The 25773-nt window shown below is 59.4% G+C and overlaps 1 protein-coding gene across 1 annotated transcript; it reads left to right on the top strand.

Annotated features, from left to right (window-relative positions):
• The first annotated feature begins 1384 nt into the window (after nt 1-1384).
• On the top strand, nt 1385-25773 carry cdk20 (cyclin-dependent kinase 20). The gene is made up of 8 exons (XM_041179600.1): nt 1385-1640; nt 3406-3519; nt 8235-8423; nt 9812-9933; nt 13208-13270; nt 19104-19227; nt 22280-22435; nt 25351-25773. Exons 1-8 carry the CDS (start codon nt 1566-1568, stop codon nt 25537-25539), a joined length of 1032 nt encoding a protein of 343 aa, XP_041035534.1. The 5' UTR covers nt 1385-1565; the 3' UTR covers nt 25540-25773.

Consider the following 25773-nt stretch of genomic DNA (forward strand, 5'->3'; position numbering starts at 1 on the left):
CCTACAACCCTCCATATCTCTGTAACCTCCTCCAGCCCCTACAACCCTCCCTATCTCTGTAACCTCCTCCAGCCCCTACAACCCTCCCTATCTCTGTAACCTCCTCCAGCCCCTACAACCCTCCCTATCTCTGTAACCTCCTCCAGCCCCTACAACCCTCCCTATCTCTGTAACCTCCTCCAGCCCCTACAACCCTCCCTATCTCTGTAACCTCCTCCAGCCCTACAACCCTCCCTATCTCTGTAACCTCCTCCAGCCCCTACAACCCTCCCTATCTCTGTAACCTCCTTCAGCCCCTACAACCCTCACTGTCTCTGTAACCTCCAGGCCCCTACACCCGTCCCTATCTCTGTAACCTCCTCCAGCCCCTACAACCCCTCCCTAACTCTGTAACCTCCCACAACCCTCCGAGATCTCTGCGCTCCTCCTATTCCGGCCTCTTGACCATCCCCCGATTCCCATCGCTCCACCATCGGCAGCCGTGCCTTCAGCTGCCTGGGGGGAGGCCTAAGCTCTGGAATTCCCTCCCTAAACCTCTCTGCACCCCCCGCTCCCCACCTGTCTCTCCCTCTCCTCCTTTAAGAGGCTCCCAAAAAACCGACTCCTTGTTCACTGGTCCTGAATATCACCTCCTCCTGTCGGATTCAGTTTGATAATCACACCTGCCTTGGGAGAAATGTTTCCCTCGGGTTAAAGATGCTGTCTGCATTGCAAGCTGTTGTGAACATGGTCCACGCCATGCGTGGTCTGCCTGAAACATGTCACGCGTGGTCTGCCTGAAACATGTCACGCGTGGTCTGCCTGAAACATGTCACGTGTGGTCTGCCTGAAACATGTCACGCGTGGTCTGCCTGAAGTCAGGTCCTTGGCTGGTTGTCGGTTGGCGCTTCACCCTGAGCCATTTTTATTTTACCAGCGGTAACTTGGCCATCACCTTCTGGTCTCGGTGGGTTGTGGGGGGAGGGGGGGAAACAAGGCGATTGGGCAGGTCCCAACGTCTGACCCGGCTGGAACGGGAATCAAACCTGCGCTGTTGGCGTTATTCTGAACCACAGGCCTAGACAATCAAGCTGTCCGGTCCCCTCTTGCGTCCACAGGGACCCCAATTGTATCTATGAATTCAGCTCAGTTCATCCCCTGGGGTGTGTGTCCCTTTAAGGGGGCGGGGCTTAAGCAGAGGATGGAGAGGCGATGACGCAACCCAGGAGTGACGGCGCACGTGTAGTGAAATGACGTCAAACAGCAATGTGACGTCACATATGAATGGAAGCGCAATGACGCCACCGAAGTGGAAGCGCTCCGACGTCACCAATGCGTGAAAGCGCCCTGACGCGTCACGAGCGGAATTGCGGTGACGTCATCCAGGCCCACAGCCGGGTTGACCTCTTTTGGGGCAGCGGTGGCCCGGAGGCAGCCGGCGCGTCCACGTCACCGCGAGCCGTTGACGACGGAACGTTGGCACCGAGGCCCCGCCCCGCTCTGGCTCCAACCGCCAACCCCGTCCCCATGGCGACCCGCGGCCTAGCGCGCAGGCCTCAGGGCCTCTCCTTCGCTTCCGCGGCCTGATGGAGCAATACAACATCCTCGGGCGGATCGGGGAGGGGGCTCACGGCATCGTCTTCAAGGCCAAACATATCGAGGTGATCGGGAAGGACAGGACCCGGGAGGCAGGGCGGAGGGACCCGGGGTCTCAACCCGCCTCACAGCCTCAAATCTCCCCTCATCCCAGAGCCCCCACACTTCACCCCGAAGCCCCCGCCCCCCACACCCCGGAGCTCCGCCCCCCTCACCTCGGGGCTCCGCCGCGGGCCCCCGCCTCCCTCACCCCGGTGCCCCGCCCCCTTCACCCCGGGCCCCCGCCCTCTTCACCCCGGACTCCTGCCCCCGGAGCCCCGCCCCCTCCCCGGAACCCCGCCCCCTGACCCCGGAGCCCCCGCCCCCCACACCCCGGAACTCCGACCCCCTCACCCCGGAGCTCCGCCCCGGGCCCCCGCCTCCTTCACCCGGTGCCCCGCCCCCTTCACCACGGACTCCTGCCCCCGGAGCCCCTCCCCGCCCCCTCACCCCGGAGTCCCGCCCCCTTACCCCAGACCCCCCGCCCCCTTCACCACGGACTCATGCCCCCGGAGCCCTGCCCCGCCCCCTCGCCCCGGGCCCCCCTCACCCCGGACCCTTGACTCCCTCATCACTGACCGCCCCACCCTGTGCCCCTCCCCCTCCCGGACCCCCACACCCGGGACCTCACCCCGGATACCCCCCCTCATCCAGTACCTCACAATGGACCTTACCCTGAACCCCTCCTCACCCTGGACCCTCCCCCCCCCCCCCCACCCCCCGTGGACACCCCATCCACCCCCCGGTCACTCCCGAGCCCCGCTCTCCCCAGACTCGCACCCCTCACCCTGGGCTCTCTCCCCCCCATGTTGGGCTGAGTGTGGGATGTTGGGACCCTCCCAGGACATAGGGCAGAAACCTACCTTTGCCGCCTGTCGCCGGTGGTCCCTCTGCCATGGGTGACCATTGATTTGAGATGGCCGTGTTCCCTCAACGCCGAACCTCCAACGGCACAGTGCTCCATCGGCGCGGTGCTCCCTCTGCGCCAAGCCTCCCTCGGTGCGGTGCTCCCTCAGCACCGAGCCTCCCTCGGTGTGCCGCGCCCCCAGCGCCGAGCCTCCCTTGGTGCACTGCTCCCTCAGCGCCGAGCCTCCCTTGGTGCGGTGCTCCCTCAGCGCCGAGCCTCAGATGGTGCAGTGCACCCTCGGTGCAGCGCTCCCTCAGCGCCGAGCCTCAGATGGTGCAGTGCTTCCTCGGTGTGCTGCTCCCTCAATGCCAAGCCTCCCTCGGTGCGGCGCCGAGCCTCCCTCGGTGCGGTGCTCTCTCAGCGCCGAGCCTCCCTCGGTGCGGCGCCGAGCCTCCCTCGGTGCGGTGCTCTCTCAGCGCCGAGCCTCCCTCGGTGCGGCGCCGAGCCTCCCTCGGTGTGGTGCTCTCTCAGCACCGAGCCTCCCTTGGTGCGGCGCCGAGCTTCCCTCGGTGCAGCGCTCCCTTGTTGCGGCGCTCCCTTGGCGCCGAGCCTCCCTCGGTGCGGCGCTCCCTCGGCGCCGAGCCTCCCTCGGTGCAGCGCTCCCTTGGTGCGGCGCTCCCTCGGCACCGAGCCTCCCTCGGTTCTTCGTTCCCTCAGCACTGAGCCTCCCTCGGTGCGCTGCTCCCTCGGCGCGGCACTCCCTCAGTACTGACTGTCTGGTTTATGGAGCTCGAGTCTAAGGAGTGGGGACTCAAACTGACAATTTTCTGACTCATTGACAAGAGAGCGGGCCTCACTGAGCAATGTCTGCCACCTTGTGGGCTAGTGGGGACTTTATTTCAAGTCATTGGCCTGTTGCTCAGATTCTTCTTTTTGTTCTCTAGACGGGGGAGACGGTCGCCTTGAAGAAAGTGGCTCTGCGGAAGCTTGAGGATGGAATTCCGAACCAGGCACTGCGAGAAATTAAAGCTCTTCAGGAAATTGAGGATAATCAGTATGTGAGTACGGTGTAGAGGGAGCTTTACTCTGTATCTAACCCTGTGCTGTACCTGTCCTGTGAGTGTTTGATGGGGACGGTGTAGAGGGAGCTTTACTCTGTATCTAACCCCGTGCTGTACCTGTCCTGTGAGTGTTTGATGGGGACGGTGTAGAGAGAGCTTTACTCTGTATCTAACCTCGTGCTGTACCTGTCCTGGGAGTGTTTGATGGGGACAGTGTTAAGGGAGCTTTACTCTGTACCTAACCCCGTGCTGTACCTGTCCTGGGCGTGATTGATGGGGACAGTGTAGAGGGAGCTTTACTCCGTATCTGACCCTGTGCTTTACTGGATGTGTCTAGATTCCTAAGTTTCCTGGCACAGGGTTTGAAGAATGACAATCTGACAGGAGTCAGTCGCCGCTCCGTGTGTTTTGCTGTATCCTTGCAATTGACTCAATAGCCATCCACATCACAAGTTGCTCTGTGCAGTGTTGCAGCAACTTGCCATATCCCAGCAGCCGTGAGTGGAGATGTGATATACTTTCTGCCTGCTGTAGAAATACTTGTTCATTCTCTGCCTGTATTCCGACAGCTCAGTACATCTCATTCACCCAGCACCTCCAACTTCCGCTGACCCACATGGGCGCCCAGTTAGGTAACACAAAATGTCTCTTCCTTCTTTCCAAATCCCTCTCTCTTTCTTCTGCTTAAAAGCGAACTCTTTGACCGAGCTTTTAACGACCTGTCCCTAATGTCGTGTTTTTGTAATGATATAAAAAGCATTAAGAAGGACTGGTCTAAACACATTGTGCATTCAATTACTGAGATTAGGCATGTGAGAACATATATGCATGCATAGAAAGGTTGAAGACATCAGCAACAGAGCTGTATGTGCTGCGTTCTGCTCACAGGCCAAAGTGAAACTGAGACTGGATCACATGACACACTTCCCGTTTAGAGATGTCATGCTGCTATCCCTTATATCATATTACAATATCCCTCTTTTTAAAGATACTCTTTCCCCCCCCACCCCCATTCCAAATAAGTATAATTATTTACACTACACATTTAGTTACCATTACATGAGTGTATAGAGCTGCTGAATCTGAGTCTCTGCAGCGTAGAGGTAACCTGGTACACCCAGATCTCGGAATGCTAACCTTGTTCTGGAGGTGTCTTTCATTGCTCACTGACCGGGGGGATTGTCATTCTTGGATGTTGCCCGTGGTTGTATTTTGGATCTTGTCCTCGATATACTTGGATGGGACTGTACGGTGGTTGAGGAGCTGGAATGGATCTGATTTGTCTTTGGCTACGTTCCACCTTTGTGAGTTTTTTTGTGTGTATTGACTACCTTCATAGGACCAGACAAACCCTAGTTACTTCGGCTGGTTGCCATGCCCCTCTTGGATGAGAACTTTTTGCCCCAACTGTAAACTTGGCAATTATGTACCCACATTTTTATTGTGCACATTCATCTTCCCTTGTAGCTTTAAGAGCCGCTCTTTCATTTCTGAGAGAGTAGAATGGGTAAGCGTGGGTAAATTGATATGCATTGGTCTCCCAAGCATGATCTCTGCCTGTGATGGAATAGTTGCACTGACAAATGTCGCTCTCAGATGTAACGTTGCAACATGTACATCTTGCTTGGTCTGCCTGCATTTGAGACTCTGTGTGCTTCATTTGATCAGCGAGACTGTTAGAGCTAGGGTAATGTGGAGAAGAAGCAGTGCGATCAATATTCCACTTCTCACACATATCCTGAAATGGCTCACCAGTAAATTGTGGGCTGTTATCTGTAATGATTTCTCTAGGCACACCAAGTAAACTGAAAATAGCACCTAGTGTGTGTGGCAGTTGAGCTTGACGTGCTGTGCAGTTGTCGAATAATGGGTTACTTGGTGAAGTAGTCGACCATGACAATGACGTCAGTGCCAAGTGCGTGAAAGAGGCCGGATGTAATTTTGGACCAAGAATGGTTAGGAACTTCATGTGGAATCGATGGTTCTTTGTGCTGACTTGGCACGTGACTTGATATGCTTCACATTTCTTGACAACGCCTTCAATGTCATTGTTCATACCCGGCCATTAGACTGACTCTGTTGCAAGTCTTCCTGTCTGATCTATATCCATGTGTGAGTGGCGAAGTTGTTGAAGAATATCAGGTCCCATAGACTCCGGTATGATGGCCTGTCTGCCTTCAAAAAATGATTCCCCGGGAGTTGCCTAGCTCATCCCAACAAGGCCAAAATGGCGTTGCGTGTTTGTGGACACGCTGAATTGAATCAGGCCACCCTTCGATGGTGGTTTACCACAGTTTCTGTCGTGTGGAACCTTTCGCCGTTTCCTCTTGCAGCTGCTGCCATTTGCATTGCACAAAATGTACCGGATCAATTGGCGGACTTGCATTCTCCTGCAAGCGTAACATTACAGCTCCCTTGAAACGGCCAATTTTGTTGAGGCGTTCTGGATATTTCGATGTTGGGTCGTGAACTGAGATGATAAGAGTAGTTTCAGAGATAGACCTGCCGTAGGAGGCCTGACTGATTCCACGGATTGTCACTTGTGCGAGGTCATGGCATGCCGGTAAACCTACATGCACCGAGCCTTTAGTTTCCACGATGTAGGACGTCTGTGACTCGGGAGGATTTACTATACTTGCATTCCAGGACTATGGATCCTGCACATGGAATCAGTGAGCCATTGTATGCTGCGAGTTGCACAGCAGTAGGTTTTGTCAAGGCCTTCCATGTCTGTGGATCTGTGCCTTTTAGAATTCGCAGGGACAGTATGGCAGCACTTGCCAATCTTGGCCAATGACGAGCAGTTCCCAACTTTCTTCGGGCAGATAATTTGAATCTTGGCAAACTCTTCGGACGGTGTGACGGTGCCCGTGTTTTCTGCAAGGCTGACAGTGTGAAACCTGGTCCACCGCTCTTCGTCTCGTGGTGCACCAACATCATCATTTGCTGGTTTGTCGGTCACCTCCTGTATATGTGTTTCTGACGGGATCCTGGATGGCCATTCATGTTGTGTGGAAGGTTCCCTGTTGTGCACGGTCTGTTTGGATCAGCACACGGCTCTTTGTAGCCGCACCAGCCTTCGCTCTAGTGCCCTGCCGCTGCCAATGGCCCTTTCTGCCACATGCCTTGAACTGGCGGGGAGCTGGGCATTTCCTTGATGCCTGCAGAAGGCTGCACCTTCAACATGCCTTGTTAGGTTTGGGTGTTTCCAGTGAGTGTGTCAACGATTGGGGTTGTACTCAGGCGCAGTAAGCTTCATCGATCTGCGAGGATCACTTTGTACCTGGGTCCATCCTTGAGTGCCTCTTTGTGACGCTATACGTTTCAGGCTTGTCCAGCAGATCGTTCTGGAATGCTTCCGTGGGAGTGGATGTGATCCCCAACTCGACAATTCTGTCTGCTAGCTCTGCATTTGAAAAATCGTAGGGCCTACCCTTTTCTCTGCATCTACTGACCAAAGTGGCCTTATGGATTCTAATGACGTGGACGCTCATCGATTGATTCAGAAGGTTAACCTGACTCTGAACCGGTCTTCCAGTGTGGCCCATAGCTTTTGGGGATCGTTTCGCTCTCCTGCAGTTAGCCCTGACGTGCTCAGCCTGTGTGGGCCTTCGTTCCCAATCGCTTGGTGAATTTTTATGGCTTGCATGTCTGGCTCAGACACACCTTAGTCGAGAAACCATAGCTCCGTGCTCTGGGCTCTGCGCACGGTTTGAACGCTTTGAATTTGGATTTGCATCTAAGTCAAACTGGGGAATTTTGTGGACGTTCTGACGATATCTCTTTGACCTTCCTTCCTTCTGTACTACCTGGAATGAGTATCGCTGTAGCTGCTTTTGCTTCACATGTTATAATCTCAACCTTCTCTGGCCGGACTTTCATGACTTTTTTGGGATTTTTTTTGTTTTTAACTCTCCCTCGCTCGCTATCGATCCGGCCCACGCCCTGGTCGCTGGCCTTTCCCGGTTGAGCTATCCTGGTCCTCCCGACGCGCAGTCCCACTCGCTGAACTGACAGACCATGTGCGCTGCAATCTCACCACGAGGGGTCCACCTGCTTACCGGCTCTTTGTTTGAGCTCTACCTCTGCACTGCGTCTTCGAAGCTTTTCTGTGCAGTCACCGCGCTGCGTTTACAACACTCTCTCCGGTGCTGCGATCTCTTTGCTGCGATCTGACCAAAACGTCGAGGGTCGCCTCATGCCATGTAGCATGATCGAAGGCTGTTCGCCCTGTTGTACCTGCGCTTAATCTCTGCTGCCAGACTGTTTGAGCACCGCTGAGCACCATGTCATGTTTTTATAATGATATAAAGGGAACGACTGCATGTAAGGGATGGCGTAAATATGAGGTGGGTTAATTTGTTGAGACTAGGCACATGAGAACATATATACATGGATTGGTGAGCTGCAGAGGTGGGTTAATTTGTTGAGACTAGGCACATGAGAACATATATACATGGATTGGTGAGCTGCAGAGCTGTGAGTGTGGTGCTCTGCTTACTGGCCAAAGTGAAACTGGGACTGGATCACGTGACACACTTCCCTTCCAGTGATGACATGCTGCTATCCTTTAAAGGGCTGTGTGTGGGACTCAGGGTCGATTTTTTTTTGTCTGAGTTACAATCCTGTAACGTGCCTTGCGATGTTTTACAGTAGAAGCCATTTCGTGTTCAAGGTTCATTGTGAGCTTCCGCCTCTTCTGCCCGCTCCAGGTGGTGAAGCTGAAGGATGTTTTCCCCCACGGGACCGGGTTCGTGCTGGTGTTCGAGTACATGCTCTCCGACCTGTCGGAGGTCATCCGCAACTCCGACTGGCCCCTCACCGAGTCGCAGGTCAAAGGTTACATGATGATGCTGCTCAAGGGAGTGACCTTTTGCCATCAGAACTCCATCATGCACAGGGTGAGAAACTGGCTCCTCCCCCGCGAGCTGTGCCCCCTCTCATTTCAGTTCCCCTCTCCCCCCCTCCCTCACGTGGAAGGCAGAGCCGTGGTGGGTTTTGGTGGGCTATTCGACTGCAGAGGGCATGGCGAGAGACACACCCCTCCAATGTTGAGATCCTTTGCCAACACAGGTTGGGGTGGTGGGTGGATCCCCAGGAGAGGTGTTCAGAGAATGTCCGGATTGACATTCGCTGCACCCGTTATAACCCAGCAGTCGACTGCTTCTCACCTCACCCCACCCCAGCTCCGGCCTGCACTGGTTGAGGTGACATGAGGGAAATTGGGCTTCAGATCTCCATTACCTGCGTGCCTCAATGACTCTCAGGCCTCAAATAGCCAGAAACAGTGTCAGTTGTGGCTCAGTGGGTCCCATCATCGCCTCGGAATCAGGAGGTTGTGGTTCAAACCCCAATCCAGAGACTAAACCACAATAATCTGGTCTGACGCTCCTAGTGCAGAGTTGCCGCACTGTCGGAGGGTCAGTGCTGAGGGAGCGCCGCTCTGTCGGAGGGTCAATGCTGAGGGAGCACTACACTGTTGGAGGGTCAGTGCTGAGGGAGCGCCGCGCTGTCGGAGGGTCAGTGCTGAGGGAGCGCCGCACTGTCGGAGGGTCAGTGCTGAGGGAGCGCCGCTCTGTCGGAGGGTCAATGCTGAGGGAGCACTGCACTGTCGGAGGGTCAGTGCTTAGGGAGCACCGCACTGTCGGAGGGTCAGCGCTGAGGGAGCGCCGCACTGTCGGAGGGTCGGTGCTGAGAGAGCGCCGCACTGTTGGAGGGTCAGCGCTGAGGCAGCGCCGCACTGTCGGAGGGTGAGTGCTGAGGGAGTGCCGCGCTGTTTGAGGGAGTGCTGCGCTGTGGGAGGGTCAGCACTGAGGGAGGGCCACACTGTCAGAGGGTCAGTGCTGAGGGAGTGCCGCACTGTTGGAGGGTCAGTGCTGAGGGAGGGCCACACTGTCAGAAGGTCAGTGATGAGGGAGCACCGCACTGTCGGAGGGTCAATGCCGAGGGAGCGCCACACTGTCGGAGGGTCAGTGCTGAGGGATCGCCGCACTGTCGGAGGGTCAATGCCGAGGGAGCGCCACCCTGTCGGAGGGTCAATGCCGAGTGAGCGCCGCACTGTGGGAGGGTCAGTGCTGAGGGAATGCCGCACTGTGGGAGGGTCAGTGCTGAGGGAATGCCGCACTGTGGGAGGGTCAGTGCTGAGGGAATGCCAGTCAACCCAATCCCAACGCTCCCTCTGCCACTCCCAGATCCCCACCTCACGCTCTGGTTCCACGATGAGAAGCTTTGAGGTGTTCCATCCTGTCACAACGATGGAGTCTTTAACCTGTCCACTTGTCTCATGCAGGATCTGAAGCCAGCCAACCTGCTGATCAGTTCGACGGGACACCTGAAAATCGCAGATTTTGGCCTGGCACGGGTTTTTTCCAATGAAGGCAACAGACTCTACAGCCACCAGGTGGCTACACGGTGAGAGGCAGAAAGAACTTGCATTTCTGTAGCGCCTTCCACCCCCTCAATTTATCCCAGAGTGCTTCACAGCCAGCGAAGTGCTTATTGAAGAGCAGTCATTGTTTTAAGGTAGGAAGCGCAGCAGCCAATTGGTGCACAGCGAGCCCACGCAAACAGAGGACAAACAGATTGGTGGCAGACAAATATTGACCCGCTGATCACCCAGGAATACTGGGCGACATTTCCATCTGTCTAAAAGGCTGTTTAACGTTTCACCAGGAACAGGTCCCCTCAGTATTCACCCTCCCGACAGTGCGGCGCTCCCTCAGCACTGACCCTCCGACGCTCCCTCAGCACTGACCCTCCGACAGCACGGTACACCCTCAGCACTGACCCTCTGACAGTGCGGCACTCCCTCGGCACTGACCCTCCGACAGTGCGGCGCTCCCTCAGCACTGACCCTCCGACAGTGCGGTGCACCCTCAGCACTGACCCTCCGACAGTGCGGCGCTCCCTCAGCACTGACCCTCCGACAGTGCAGCGCTCCCTCAGCACTGACCCTCCGACAGTGCGGTGCACCCGTAGCACTGACCCTCCGACAGTCCGGCGCTCCCTCAGCACTGACCCTCCGACAGTGCGGCGCTCCCTCAGCACCGACCCTCCGACAGTGCGGTGCTCCCTCAGCACCGACCCTCCGACAGTGCGGCGCTCCCTCAGCACTGACCCTCCGACAGTGCGGCGCTCCCTCAGCACCGACCCTCCGACAGTGCAGCGCTCCCTCAGCACCGACCCTCCGACAGTGCGACGCTCCCTCAGCACTGACCCTCCGACAGTGCGGCGCTCCCTCAGCACTGACCCTCCGACAGTGCGGCGCTCCCTCAGCACTGACCCTCCGACAGTGCGGCGCTCCCTCAGCACCGACCCTCCGACAGTGCGGCGCTCCCTCAGCACTGACCCTCCGACAGTGCGACGCTCCCTCAGCACTGACCCTCCGACAGTGCGGCGCTCCCTCAGCACTGACCCTCCGACAGTGCGGCGCTCCCTCAGCACTGACCCTCCGACAGTGCGGTGCACCCTTAGCACTGACCCTCCGACAGTGCGGCGCTCCCTCAGCACTGACCCTCCGACAGTGCGGCGCTCCCTCAGCACTGACCCTCTGACAGTGCGGCACTCCCTCAGCACTGACCCTCCGACAGTGCGGTGCACCCTTAGCACTGACCCTCCGACAGTGCGGCGCACCCTTACCACTGACCCTCCGACAGTGCGGCGCTCCCTCAGCACTGACCCTCCGACAGCGCGGCGCTCCCTCAGCACTGACCCTCCGACAGTGCGGCGCTCCCTCAGCACTGACCCTCCGACAGTGCGGCGCTCCCTCAGCACTGACCCTCCGACAGTGCGGCGCTCCCTCAGCACTGACCCTCCGACAGTGCGGCGCTCCCTCAGCACTGACCCTCCGACAGTGCGGCGCTCCCTCAGCACTGACTCTCCGACAGTGCAGCGCTCCCTCAGCACTGACCCTCCGACAGTGCGGTGCACCCTCAGCACTGACCCTCCGACCGTGCGGCGCTCCCTCAGCACTGACCCTCCGACAGTGCGGCACTCCCTCAGCACTGACCCTCCGACAGTGCGGTGCACCCTTAGCACTGACCCTCCGACAGTGCGGTGCACCCTTAGCACTGACCCTCCGACAGTGCGGCGCACCCTTACCACTGACCCTCCGACAGTGCGGCGCTCCCTCAGCACTGACCCTCCGACAGCGCGGCGCTCCCTCAGCACTGACCCTCCGACAGTGCGGCGCTCCCTCAGCACTGACCCTCCGACAGTGCGGCACTCCCTCAGCACTGACCCTCCGACAGTGCGACGCTCCCTCAGCACTGACCCTCCGACAGTGCGGCGCTCCCTCAGCACTGACCCTCCGACAGTGCGGCGCTCCCTCAGCACTGACCCTCCGACAGTGCGGCACTCCCTCAGCACTGACTCTCCGACAGTGCAGCGCTCCCTCAGCACTGACCCTCCAACAGTGCGGTGCACCCTTAGCACTGACCCTCCGACCGTGCGGCGCTCCCTCAGCACTGACCCTCCGACAGTGCGGCACTCCCTCAGCACTGACCCTCCGACAGTGCGGCACTCCCTCAGCACTGACCCTCCGACAGCGCGGTGCACCCTTAGCACTGACCCTCCGACAGTGCGGCGCACCCTTACCACTGACCCTCCGACAGTGCGGCGCTCCCTCAGCACTGACCCTCCGACAGCGCGGCGCTCCCTCAGCACTGACCCTCCGACAGTGCGGCGCTCCCTCAGCACTGACCCTCCGACAGTGCGGCACTCCCTCAGCACTGACCCTCCGACAGTGCGACGCTCCCTCAGCACTGACCCTCCGACAGTGCGGCGCTCCCTCAGCACTGACCCTCCGACAGTGCGGCACTCCCTCGGCACTGACTATCTGGCACCCACTTGCCGCTGACCCTGCCCAGCCACGTAGTCAGCCCCGCACTCGCCACATGTCTCATCAGAGGATACAGGACAGGAGGAGGAGGCCTTTCAGCCCTTCATGAACGCCCTTGATCTTCGAAAGAGCCATCCCAATTCGTCCCAACAGCATCTATGGAGAGAGAAACAGCCAGAATGTTTTGAGTTGAATAATTTTTCCTTAGAACGAAGATGGATTCTAAGGAAGAGTCATACGGACTCGCAACGTTAAATCTGTTTCTCCCGCTACAGATGCTGCCAGACTTTGCCAGTGCTTTCCCTTTTCATTCCAGATTTCCAGTATCCGCTGTATTTTGTTTTTGTCTAATTATTACAGCCCCCCACCGCCCCAGCTCTTTGCCCTGTCGCTCTGCAAATATTTTCCTGACAATTATTTCTCCAATTCCCCCCCTTTTGAACGTTCCTATTGAATCTGCTTCCACCGCCCTTTCAGGCAGCGCCTTCCAGATCACCACAACTCGCTGTGTCAAAAACATTCTCCTCATCTCCCCCCATGTCTGGATCTTTTACCGATTCTCTTCAATCTGTGTCGTTTCCCCCACCCACCCCCAGCCCCCGGCCATCCTCTTTTTACCTTCTCTGCTCGAATGAGAACAGTCCCAGGTTCACCAGTCTCTCCCCATGTACTGAAGTCCCCTCATCCCTGGAGATGTCCTGGTAAATCCCCGACAGCAGCCAGCAGGTTAACAGTGGGTAAACGATAGACTACAAACACTCTCGCAGGAGAGAGCTGCACTGTCAAAACCACAGGCCGGGCCGGATGTGGTGTCCATTCAGTTACATCTTTTGTCCTACATTGCAGGTGGTACCGAGCCCCGGAGCTGCTTTATGGAGCTCGTAAATATGATGAAGGTGTGGATATTTGGTAAGATACTCTGTTCCCTGTTCCAGCGACCCCACAAAAAAGGTCATACTTCCTTCAGCTTCAGTTAGTAAAGTAGGAAGAAGGTGAAAAGGTCATGGTTGTCCCATCAACCACTCCCAGGACAGGTAGAGCACGGGGTTAGATACAGAATAAAGCTCCCTCTACACCGTCCCCATCAAACACTCCCAGGACAGGTACAGCACGGGGTTAGATACAGAGTAAAGCTCCCTCTACACCGTCCCCATCAAACACTCCCAGGACAGGTACAGCACGGGGTTAGATACAGAGTAAAGCTCCCTCTACACTGCCCCCATCAAACACTCCCAGGACAGGTACAGCATGGGGTTAGATACAGAGTAAAGCTCTCTCTACACCGTCCCCATCAAACACTCCCAGGACAGGTACAGCACGGGGTTAGATACAGAGTAAAGCTCCCTCTACACTGCCCCCATCAAACACTCCCAGGACAGGTACAGCATGGGGTTAGATACAGAGTAAAGCTCTCTCTACACCGTCCCCATCAAACACTCCCAGGACAGGTACAGCATGGGGTTAGATACAGAGTAAAGCTCTCTCTACACCGTCCCCATCAAACACTCCCAGGACAGGTACAGCACGGGGTTAGATACAGAGTAAAGGTCCCTCTACACCGTCCCCATCAAACACTCTCAGGACAGGTAAAGCACGGGGTTAGATACAGAGTAAAGCTCCCTCTACACTGTCCCCATCAAACACTCCCAGGACAGGTACAGCACGGGGTTAAATACAGAGTAAAGATCCCTCTACACCATCCCCATCAAACACTCCCAGGACAGGTACAGCACGGGGTTAGATACAGAGTAAAGCTCCCTCTACACTGTCCCCATCAAACACTCCCAGGACAGGTACAGCACGGGGTTAGATACAGAGTAAAGCTCCCTCTACACCGTCCCCATCAAACACTCCCAGGACAGGTACAGCACGGGGTTAGATACAGAGTAAAGCTCCCTCTACACAGTCCCCATCAAACACTCCCAGGACAGGTACAGCACGGGGTTAGATACAGAGTAAATCTCCCTCTACACCGTCCCCATCAAACACTCCCAGGACAGGTACAGCACGGGGTTAGATACAGAGTAAAGCTCCCTCTACACAGTCCCCATCAAACATTCCCAGGACAGGTACAGCACGGGGTTAGATACAGAGTAAATCTCCCTCTACACCGTCCCCATCAAACACTCCCAGGACAGGTACAGCACGGGGTTAGATACAGAGTAAATCTCCCTCTACACCGTCCCCATCAAACACTCCCAGGACAGGTACAGCACGGGGTTAGATACAGAGTAAAGATCATTCTATGTTGCCCTGACCAGGGAGGTAGTGAAGAATTTAGAATTTATTCCTTTGCCCTTGGGTTAGGGACGAAGGGGGGGAATGGGAGGCACCAGATAAAGTCAGCTCTGCCTCCTGCACCTGACTGCAGTCCTGTGAGTTCCGCTGAATGTGCACTGGAGCCCGCCCAGCCCGACTGATACAGCAGCCACACGGCTGGTGTGGGCCGCACATGTGACCAGCGTCCCCTCGCGTGCAGGACAGAGCGTGGGGGGGGCTGCAGCTATGACCAGCGGAACCACTACCCCTCCCGGCAGGAGCCCAGGCCTTCAGTAGGGGCGTGGAGCTTGGGCGGGGTTGGGATGGTGGGTGGGGAGGGTTGGGCGGGAGAGCTGGTGGGGGGGGTTGGACAGGAGGGGTGGTGGGGAGTAGGGGGGGTTGGACAGGAGGGGTGGTGGGGAGTAGGGGGGGTTGGACAGGAGGGGTGGTGGGGAATAGGGGGGGTTGGACAGGAGGGGTGGTGGGGAGTAGGGGGGGTTGGACAGGAGGGGTGGTGGGGAGTAGGGGGGGTTGGACAGGAGGGGTGGTGGGTGTTGTGGGGGGGTTGGGCAGGAGGGGTGGTGGGGAGTGGGGGGGGGTTGGGCAGGAGGGGTGGTGGGGAGTGGGGGGGTGTTGGGCAGGAGGGATGGTGGGGAGGGGGATTTTCGGTGGGGAGGGTTGGGTGGGAGGGGTTGGGCAGGTGGGGGTGTTGGGAGGGAGGGGTGGTGGGAAGGGGGTGATTGGGCATGAGTGGGGGTTGGGTGGGAGGGGAGGTGGGGGTTGGGTGGGAGGGGTGGTGGGGAGGTGGGGGTTGGGTGGGAGGGGTGGTGGGGAGGTGGGGGTTGGGTGGGAGGGGTGGTGGGGAGGTGGGGGTTGGGTGGGTGGTGGTGGGGAGGTGGGGGTTGGGTGGCAGGGGTGGTGGGGAGGTGGGGGTTGGGTGGCAGGGGTGGTGGGGAGGTGGGGGTTGGGTGGGTGGTGGTGGGGAGGTGGGGGTTGGGTGGGAGGGGTGGTGGGGAGGTGGGGGTTGGGTGGGAGGGGTGGTGGGGAGGTGGGTGTTGGGTGGGAGGGGTGGTGGGGAGGTGGGGGTTGGGTGGGAGGGGTGGTGGGGAGGTGGGGGTTGGGTGGGTGGTGGTGGGGAGGTGGGGGTTGGGTGACAGGGGTGATGGGGAGGTGGGGGTTGGGTGGGTGGTGGTGGGGAGGTGGGGGTTGGGTGGGAGGGGTGGTGGGGAGTGAGGGTTGGGGGTTGGGTGGGGGGTGGTGGGGAGGTGGGGGTTGGATGGGAGGGGTGGTGGGGAGGTGGGGGTTGGGCGGGAGGGGTGGTGGGGAGGTGGGGGTTGGGTGGGAGGGGTGGTGGGGAGGTGGGGGTTGGGTGGGTGGGGAGGTGGGGGTTGAGTGGGAGGGGTGGTGGGGAGGTGGGGTTTGGGTGGGAGGGGTGGTGGGGAGGTGGGGGTTGGGTGGGGGGAGGTGGGGGTTGGGTGGGAGGGGTGGTGGGGAGGTGGGGGTTGGGTGGGAGGGGTGGTGGGTAGGTGGGGGTTGGGTGGGAGGGGTGATGGGGAGTGGGGGTTGGGTGGGAGGGGTGGTGGGGAGGTGGGGGTTGGGTGGGAGGGGTGGTGGGGAGGTGGGGGTTGGGTGGGTGGTGGTGGGGAGGTGGGGGTTGGGTGGGAGGGGTGGTGGGGAGGTGGGGGTTGGGTGGGAGGGGAGGTGGGGGTTGGGTGGGAGGGTTGGTGGGGAGGTGGGGGTTGGGTGGGAGGGGTGGTGGGGATGTGGGGGTTGGGTGGGAGGGGTGGTGGGGAGGTGGGGGTTGGGTGGGAGGGGTGGTGGGGAGGTGGGGGTTGGGCGGGAGGGGTGGTGGGGAGGTGGGGGTTGGGCGGGAGGGGTGGTGGGGAGGTGGGGGTTGGGCGGGAGGGGTGGTGGGGAGGTGGGGGTTGGGCGGGAGGGGTGGTGGGGAGGTGGGGGTTGGGCGGGAGGGGTGGTGGGGAGGTGGGGGTTGGGTGGGAGGGGTGGTGGGGAGGTGGGGGTTGGGCGGGTGGGGAGGTGGGTGTTGGGCGGGAGGGGTGGTGGGGAGGTGGGGGTTGGGTGGGTGGTGGTGGGGAGGTGGGTGTTGGGTGGGAGGGGTGGTGGGGAGGTGGGGGTTGGGTGGGAGGGGTGGTGGGGAGGTGGGTGTTGGGTGGGAGGGGTGGTGGGGGGTTGGGGGTTGGGTGGGAGGGGTGGTGGGGGGTTGGGGGTTGGGTGGGTGGTGGTGGGGAGGTGGGGGTTGGGTGGGAGGGGTGGTGGGGAGGTGGGGGTTGGGTGGGAGGGGTGGTGGGGAGGTGGGGGTTGGGTGGGTGGTGGTGGGGAGGTGGGGGTTGGGTGGGAGGGGTGGTGGGGAGGTGGGGGTTGGGTGGGAGGGGTGGTGGGGAGGTGGCTCTTGGGTGGGAGGGGTGGTGGGGGGTTGGGGGTTGGGTGGGAGGGGTGGTGGGGAGGTGGGGGTTGGGTGGGGGGAGGTGGGGGTTGGGTGGGAGGGGTGGTGGGGAGGTGGGGGTTGGGCGGGAGGGGTGGTGGGGAGGTGGGGGTTGGGTGGGGGTTGGGTGGGGGGAGGTGGGGGTTGGGTGGGAGGGGTGGTGGGGAGGTGGCGGTTGGGCGGGAGGGGTGGTGGGGAGTGAGGGTTGGGCGTTGGGTGGGGGGTGTTGGGGAGTGGGGGTTGGGTGAGAGGGGTGGTGGGGAGGTGGGGGTTGGGTGGGAGGGGTGGTGGGGAGGTGGGGGTTGGGTGTGGGGAGGTGGGGGTTGGGCGGGAGGGGTGGTGGGGAGGTGGGGGTTGGGTGGGAGGGGTGGTGGGGAGTGGGGGTTGGGTGGGAGGGGTGGTGGGGAGGTGGGGGTTGGGTGGGTGGTGGTGGGGAGGTGGGTGTTGGGTGGGAGGGGTGATGGGGAGTGGGGGTTGGGTGGGAGGGGTGGTGGGGAGGTGGGGGTTGGGGGTTGGGTGGGAGGGGTGGTGGGGAGGTGGGGGTTGGGCGGGAGGGGTGGTGGGGAGGTGGGGGTTGGGCGGGAGGGGTGGTGGGGAGGTGGGGGTTGGGCGGGAGGGGTGGTGGGGAGGTGGGGGTTGGGTGGGAGGGGTGGTGGGGAGGTGGGGGTTGGGTGGGAGGGGTGGTGGGGAGGTGGGGGTTGGGTGGGAGGGGTGGTGGGGAGGTGGGGGTTGGGTGGGAGGGGTGATGGGGAGTGGGGGTTGGGGGTTGGGTGGGAGTGGTGGTGGGGAGGTGGGTGTTGGGTGGGAGGGGTGGTGGGGAGGTGGGGGTTGGGTGGTGGGGAGGTGGGGGTTGGGCGGGAGGGGTGGTGGGGAGGTGGGGTTTGGGCGGGAGGGGTGGTGGGGAGGTGGGGGTTGGGCGGGAGGGGTGGTGGGGAGGTGGGGTTTGGGCGGGAGGGGTGGTGGGGAGGTGGGGGTTGGGTGGGGGGAGGTGGGGGTTGGGTGGGAGGGGTGGTGGGGAGGTGGGGGTTGGGTGGGAGGGGTTGTGGGGAGGTGGGGGTTGGGTGGGAGGGGTGGTGGGGAGGTGGGGGTTGGGTGGGAGGGGTGGTGGGGAGGTGGGGGTTGGGTGGGAGGGGTGGTGGGGAGTGGGGGTTGGGTGGGAGGGGTGGTGGGGAGGTGGGGGTTGGGTGGGTGGTGGTGGGGAGGTGGGTGTTGGGTGGGAGGGGTGATGGGGAGTGGGGGTTGGGCGGGAGGGGTGGTGGGGAGGTGGGGGTTGGGGGTTGGGTGGGAGGGGTGGTGGGGAGGTGGGGGTTGGGCGGGAGGGGTGGTGGGGAGGTGGGGGTTGGGTGGGAGGGGTGGTGGGGAGGTGGGGGTTGGGCGGGAGGGGTGGTGGGGAGGTGGGGGTTGGGTGGGAGGGGTGGTGGGGAGGTGGGGGTTGGGTGGGAGGGGTGGTGGGGAGGTGGGGGTTGGGTGGGAGGGGTGGTGGGGAGGTGGGGGTTGGGTGGGAGGGGTGATGGGGAGTGGGGGTTGGGGGTTGGGTGGGAGTGGTGGTGGGGAGGTGGGTGTTGGGTGGGAGGGGTGGTGGGGAGGTGGGGGTTGGGTGGTGGGGAGGTGGGGGTTGGGCGGAGGGGTGGTGGGGAGGTGGGGTTTGGGCGGGAGGGGTGGTGGGGAGGTGGGGGTTGGGCGGGAGGGGTGGTGGGGAGGTGGGGTTTGGGCGGGAGGGGTGGTGGGGAGGTGGGGGTTGGGTGGGGGGAGGTGGGGGTTGGGTGGGAGGGGTGGTGGGGAGGTGGGGGTTGGGTGGGAGGGGTTGTGGGAGGTGGGGGTTGGGTGGGAGGGGTGGTGGGGAGGTGGGGGTTGGGTGGGAGGGGTGGTGGGGAGGTGGGGGTTGGGTGGGAGGGGTGGTGGGGACTGGGAGGGGGGTGTTGGGCAGGTGGGGGGTTGATTGGGCGGGAGGGTGGGGTTTGTGGGAGGGGTGGTTGGGTGCTGGGGGTGGTGTGGGAAGATCGGGCAGTTTGTTCACCTCTACTGCGGCTCTGCTCTCTCCAGGGCTGTGGGCTGCATATTCGGGGAACTCTTGAACAACTCGCCACTGTTCCCTGGCGAGAACGACATCGAACAGCTCTGCTGTGTGCTCCGGGTGCTCGGGACACCCAACCACAGGACCTGGCCGGTAAGCCATTCGCTGACTTCTTCGGAAGGATATGTCACGCTCAGAGGGTGCTCAGGGCAGATTTGCCAGAATGTTCCCTGGACTCTGAAAAGCGATTAAGCACAAACTCGGGTTGTATTCCCTGGAACTGAGAAGGTGCAGGCGGTGATTTGATTGACGTTTCAAGATATCCGGGGGCTGATAGAGAGAAACTATTTCCGTTGGTTGGGGGTGTCTAGAATGAGGGGGCAGGGTCTAGAAATGAGAGGCAGACCTTTCAGAAGTGAAATTAGGAAACACTTCGACACACAAAGGGTGGCAGGAGTTTGAAACTCTGTTCCACAAACAGAAAAGGATGTTGATGAATCTTAAGTTTCAGATTCACAGATTTTCGTTCACCGAAGGTATTAAAGGATAGGGGACAAGTACCAAATGGCCGCCTCCTGTTCCTGTGTAACAGACTCAAAGAGGGGCTGAATGGACCTCCTCTTGTTCCTGTGTAACAGGCTCAAGAGGGGCTGAATGGGCCTCCTCCTGTTCCTGTGTAACAGGCTTGAGAGGGGCTGAATGGCCTCCTCCTTTTCCAGTGTAACAGGCTTGAGAGGGGCTGAATGTCCCTCCTCCTGTTCCTGTGTAACAGGCTTGAGAGAGGCTGAATGGCCTCCTCCTGTCCCTGTGTAACAGGCTTGAGAGGGGGGCTGAATGGCCTCCTCCTGTTCCTGTGTAACAGGCTTGAGAGGGGCTGAATGGCCTCCTCCTGTTCCTGTGTAACAGGCTCGAGAAGGGGCTGAATGGGCCTCCTCCTGTTCCTGTGTAACAGGCTTGAGAGGGGCTGAATGGCCTCCTCCTGTTCCTGTGTAACAGGCTTGAGAGGGGCTGAATGGCTTCCTCCTGTCCCTGTGTAACAGACTCAAGAAGGGGCTGAATGGCCTCCTCCTGTTCCTGTGTAACAGGCTTGAGAGGGGGGCTGAATGGCCTCCACCTGTCCCTGTGTTAACAGGTTTCAGAAGGGGCTGAATGGCCTCCTCCTGCTCCTATGACTGTCACACTGAAGCATTTCCACGTGTCCGATTCAGAGACACAAGAATAGGAGGAGGCTGTTCAGCCCCTTGAGCCTGTACCACACTTCAGTCAGATGGACGCAGACCTGTGTGTTAACTCCATCTACCCACCTCAGCTCTGTAACCCTTGATCCCCTTTACCCAACCAAAACCTCAGCTCTGAAATTTCCAATTGACCGCCAGCCTCGACAGCTCTTTGTGGGAGAGTTTGCCAGACTTCCCGTCTTCTTTGTGTGAAGAAGGGCTTCCTGACACCTTGAACGGTTTGGCTCTCATTGTAAGGCTCTGCCGCCTTGTCCTGGACCCTTCCACCAGCCTCGGCACGCAGGAGGGGAGAGTGGCGTGGGACGAGGAGGGTGCGGATGCCGAGGTGCGGAGGAGGGCTGAAGGGGTGAGTATGGACTGGGACGGCCAGGTATCTGACAGGGCGCAGAAGTTCCCAGTGCGCTTGGTTGGAGTTGTGAAAACGGGGCCCGTTTGTAGCGCGTCCTCCCCCACCTTCGCCTGGGATGACGTAGACCAACTCTCCACAGGCCAGGGTTGGGGCTTGGCTCCTTCTTGTACTATTGTACTTCAGTTCCACTGTGCTGGGACCACCGGGCAGTGGGGGGAGCTCCAACCCCTCACTTCTTCTGTTAGCGGCTGTGGGATCTTTCCCATCCACCCAAGAGGGCAGAGGGGACCCTCCATTTAATGTCTCATCATGAAAGAAGGCCCTTGGCGCTGGACCTCCGACAGCGCGGCACTCCCTCAGCGCTGGAACCCCGACGGCACAGCATTCCCTCGGTGCTGGCCCCTCCGACAGTGCTGCACTCCCTCAGCGCTGGCCCCTCCGACAGTGCTGCACTCCCTCGGCGCTGGCCCCTCCGACGGTGCTGCACTCCCTCGGCGCTGGCCCTCCTGACAGTGTGGCATTCCCTCGGCGCTGGCCCCACCGACAGTGCGGCATTCCCTCGGTGCAGGCCCCACCGACAGTGCGGCATTCCCTCGGCGCTGGCCCTCCCGACAGTGCGGCATTCCCTCGGCGCTGGCCCTCACGACAGTGCGGCACTCCCTCGGCGCTGGCCCCTCCAACAGCGCGGCACCCCCTCGGCGCTGGACCTCCGACGGTGCGGCACTCCCTCGGCGCTGGACCCGTGACGGCACAGCATTCCCTTGGCGCTGACGCCCCCAACAGTGCGGCATTCCCTCGGCGATGGCCCCACTGACAGTGTGGCACTCCCTTGGCGCCCCTCCCTCGGCGCTGTCCCCCCCCCCCCCCGACAGTGCGGCACTCCCTCGGCGCTGGATCCCCCGACGGCACAGCATCCCCTCGGCGCTGGATCCCCCGACGGCACAGCACTCCCTCGGCACTGGCGCCCCCGACCACGCAGCACTCCCTCGGCACTGGACCCCTGATGGCACAGCATTCCCTCAGTGCTGCCCCCCCCCCCCCCAACAGTGTGGCACTCCCTCAGCACTGGCCCCACCAACAGTGTGGCAGTCCCTCAGCACTGGCCCCACCGACAGTGTGGCCCTCCCTTGGCACTGGCCCCACCGACAGTGTGGCACTCCCTCGGCACTGGCCCCACCGACAGTGTGGCACTCCCTCGGCACTGGCCCCACCGACAGTGTGGCACTCCCTCGGCGCTGGCCGCACTGACAGTGCGGCGCTCCCTTGGCGCTGTGTCCCCCCCCCCCCGACAGTGCAGCACTCCCTTGGCTCTGTCCCACCCCCCGAGAGTGTGGCACTCCCTCGGCGCTGGCACTTGGGAAGGTGAGTCTCACCCTGGATTATGGTGCTCGAGTCTCAAGTCACCATTACTTTGTTATAACCCTCGACCTGACGCGGGGATGGGAATGAGGGCAGTTCCTGACTCGGTTGGTTTGTACGTGACGCACGGAAGGGCACGGGGGGTGGGGGTGGGAGGGGGTGGGGGGGTGCTCTCCGTTCCGTCTTTTCCAGTCCCTCCCTCACATCTCGGTTTTCCGATCCTCTGACCCTCTCTTCTTTCCCCCGCCCCACCCTCCAGGAAATCACGGAGCTTCCGGATTACAACAAGATTACCTTCAAGGAGAACCCGCCCATCCCGTTGGAGCAGGTGGTCCCGGACGCCTCGCCGGAAGCGGTGGACCTGCTGAAACGCTTCCTGATCTACCCATCGAAGCAGAGGATCAGTGCTGCTGAGGTGAGGAGAGGCGCGGTTCCTAACCCACCCCCCACCCCAACCTCGTCAAACCTCGCGGATTTCCACACTCGCTCTTTGTGTCTGCCTGACCTGTGCGAGAGGTGTACAGGGACCGCCAGAAAAAAAATATAACCACGCAGTCTCCAGGGGTAGCGATAGATCAGTTCAGTGGAGGGAGTAGTAACCCAGAGGCCCGGGTGATGCAGTCTCCAGGGGTAGCGATAGATCGGTTCAGTGGAGGGAGTAGTAACCCAGAGGCCCGGGTAATGCAGTCTCCAGGGGTAGCGATAGATCAGTTCAGTGGAGGGAGTAGTAACCCAGAGGCCCGGGTAATACAGTCTCCAGGGGTAGCGATAGATCAGTTCAGTGGAGGGAGTAGTAACCCAGAGGCCCGGGTAATACAGTCTCCAGGGGTAGCGATAGATCAGTTCAGTGGAGGGAGTAGTAACCCAGAGGCCCGGGTAATGCAGTCTCCAGGGGTAGTGATAGATCAGTTCAGTGGAGGGAGTAGTAACCCAGAGGCCCGGGTAATGCAGTCTCCAGGGGTAGGGATACACAGATCAATTAAAATGCCAACGCAGGATATTTTAACAAAAACAAAATGGGCACTGCCAGTTCCAGAAAGGCAAATAAGTTATAATAAACTGCTATCGATCCTCGCTTAGACTGGACCAGGAATACCGTGCACAGCTCCGGTCTCCGTATCTCACTTGGAATACTGTGCACAGGTCCGGTCTCTGTATCCCACTTGGAATACCATGCACAGCTCCAGTCTCCGTATCCCACTTGGAATACTGTGCACAGCTCCGGTCTCCGTATCCCACTTGGAATACTGTGCACAGGTCCGGTCTCTGTATCCCACTTGGAATACTGTGCACAGTTCTGGTCTCCATATCCCGCTTGGAATACTGTGCACAGTTCCAGTCTCCATATCCCACTCGGAATATTGTGCACAGTTCCGGTCTCCGTATCCCACTTGGAATACTGTGCACAGCTCCGGTCTCCGTATCCCACTTGGAATACTGTGCACAGCTCCGGTCTCCGTATCCCACTTGGAATACTGTGCACAGTTCTGGTGTACATATCCCACTTGGAATACTGTGCACAGCTCCGGTCTCCATATCCCACTTGGAATACTGTGCACAGTTCCGGTCTCTGTATCCCACTTGGAATACCGTGCACAGCTCCAGTCTCCATATCCCACTTGGAATACCGTGCACAGGTCCGGTCTCCGTAAACCACTTGGAATACTGTGCACAGGTCCAGTCTCCATATCCCACTTGGAATACTGTGCACAGCTCTGGTCTCCGTAACCCACTTGGAATACTGTGCACAGGTCCGGTCTCCATATCCCACTTGGAATACTGTGCACAGTTCTGGTGTACATATCCCACTTGGAATACTGTGCACAGTTCCAGTCTCCATATCCCACTCGGAATATTGTGCACGGTTCCAGTCTCCGTATCCCACTTGGAATACTGTGCACAGCTCTGGTCTCCGTAACCCACTTGGAATACTGTGCACAGCTCCGGTCTCCATATCCCACTTGGAATACTGTGCACAGGTCCGGTCTCCGTATCCCACTTGGAATACTGTGCACAGTTCTGGTGTACATATCCCGCTTGGAATACTGTGCACAGTTCTGGTGTACATATCCCGCTTGGAATACTGTGCACAGTTCTGGTCTCCATATCCCGCTTGGAATACCGTGCACAGTTCTGGTGTACATATCCCGCTTGGAATACTGTGCACAGCTCTGGTCTCCATATCCCACTTGGAATACTGCGCACAGCTCTGGTCTCCATATCCCACTTGGAATACTGCACACAGCTCCAGTCTCCCTATCCCACTTGGAATACTGTGCACAGTTCTGGTGTACATATCCCGCTGGGAATACTGTGCACAGTTCTGGTGTACATATCCCACTTGGAATACTGTGCACAGTTCTGGTGTACATATCCCGCTGGGAATACTGTGCACAGTTCTGGTGTACATATCCCACTTGGAATACTGTGCACAGTTCTGGTCTCCATATCCCGCTTGGAATACTGTGCACAGTTCTGGTCCCCATTTCCCACTTGGAATACTGTGCACAGTTCTGGTGTACATATCCCGCTTGGAATACTGTGCACAGTCCTGGTGTACATATCCCTCTTGGAATACTGTGCACAGTTCCGGTCTCCAAATTATAAAAAGCAATTGAAGACCCTGGAGAAGATGCAACAAATATTGAGACAGATGATACCAAATCTGAGAAACTATATCGGGGCTCCTTTCTCTAGAAAGGAGAAGGCCATGGGGTCCTCTGACTAGAGAGTCCAGAACTCGGTGTTTGGGGGGGTGGGGGTGGTGGGTAGAGGGGGAGTCACAATCTCAGAATAAGGGGGTGGCCATTTTGGACTGAGACGAAGAGAAATTCCTTCACTCCGAGAGTCTCTGGAGTTCTCGACCCCAGAGGGAGCTCAGTCGTCGAGTATAGTCCTGATGGAGATTTGGCGGCTTTTGAGGTTAAGGGATATGGGAATATTGCAGGAAGATGATGGAGAAGATCAGCCATGATTGTGTTCAATGGCCGAGCAGGCTCGAGGGGCCGAGTGGCCTCAGACAGCTCCTATTTCTAAGGACCCCCGAGAGAGGTCTTTTAAAATGATGAAGGGGATCAATAGGGCGGACCAACAGGGGAGATGTTCCCACTTGCTGGGGGAGGCCAAATGCCCCTCGTGTTCAGTTGATGGATGGGGGTGGTGGGGAGGGGGGGGTGGTGGGTGGGGTTGGGGGTGGGGGGGTGCGCAGGGTGATGGCTGCCACTGGTTAATACTTGCTTATGTGACACCACCACCCCACCCCCCGGAGCAGAAGAGAGCGAGCCGGCCTAACGTGACCATAACCCTGATCGGTGTCTTCTCCCTCCGCAGGCCCTTCTGCACCCGTACTTCTTTAAGGAGCCGCTCCCAGCCCACCACTCCGAGCTACCTATCCCACAGCGGGGAGCCAAGAAGAGCCAGCAGAGGCTGCAGCACCAGCACGAGTTCCACACTGACCGGCCCCTTGAGGAGTCGGTGATCGACCCAGAGCTCGTCTCCCAGCACGTCAGGATCTGGTGAAGGGGTGGGCAAAGGTCGAACCTCCCCAATGCCAAGGACCATTGGCAGCGAGGAACGAACTAGCCGGGACGTTGGAGACAATGATACCCGTATGGTGCCCACGTAGAGAGAGAGACGTAGGCTGCTATTCCGCTTTATAGAGACCATCTTCTATAAAATACACAGCGGCTGCCACTCCAGCGCTTCATCTTGCAATTATATAGCACCCTTAATGTAATAAAACATCCCCAAGGA

Source organism: Carcharodon carcharias, chromosome 35, assembly GCF_017639515.1.
Source record: "Carcharodon carcharias isolate sCarCar2 chromosome 35, sCarCar2.pri, whole genome shotgun sequence".
In the NCBI taxonomy this organism is placed as follows: Eukaryota; Metazoa; Chordata; class Chondrichthyes; order Lamniformes; family Lamnidae; genus Carcharodon; species Carcharodon carcharias.

What these genes read in the sequence shown, in the direction of transcription:
- cdk20 (XM_041179600.1), top strand. Translation starts at nt 1,566, where the DNA reads ATGGAGCAATACAACATCCTCGGGCGGATCGGGGAGGGGGCTCACGGC. An exon ending in AAATTGAGGATAATCAGTAT is followed by an intron (nt 3,520 to 8,234) that starts GTGAGTACGGTG and finishes TGCCCGCTCCAG; the next exon opens with GTGGTGAAGCTGAAGGATGT. An exon ending in GATGAAGGTGTGGATATTTG is followed by an intron (nt 13,271 to 19,103) that starts GTAAGATACTCT and finishes TGCTCTCTCCAG; the next exon opens with GGCTGTGGGCTGCATATTCG.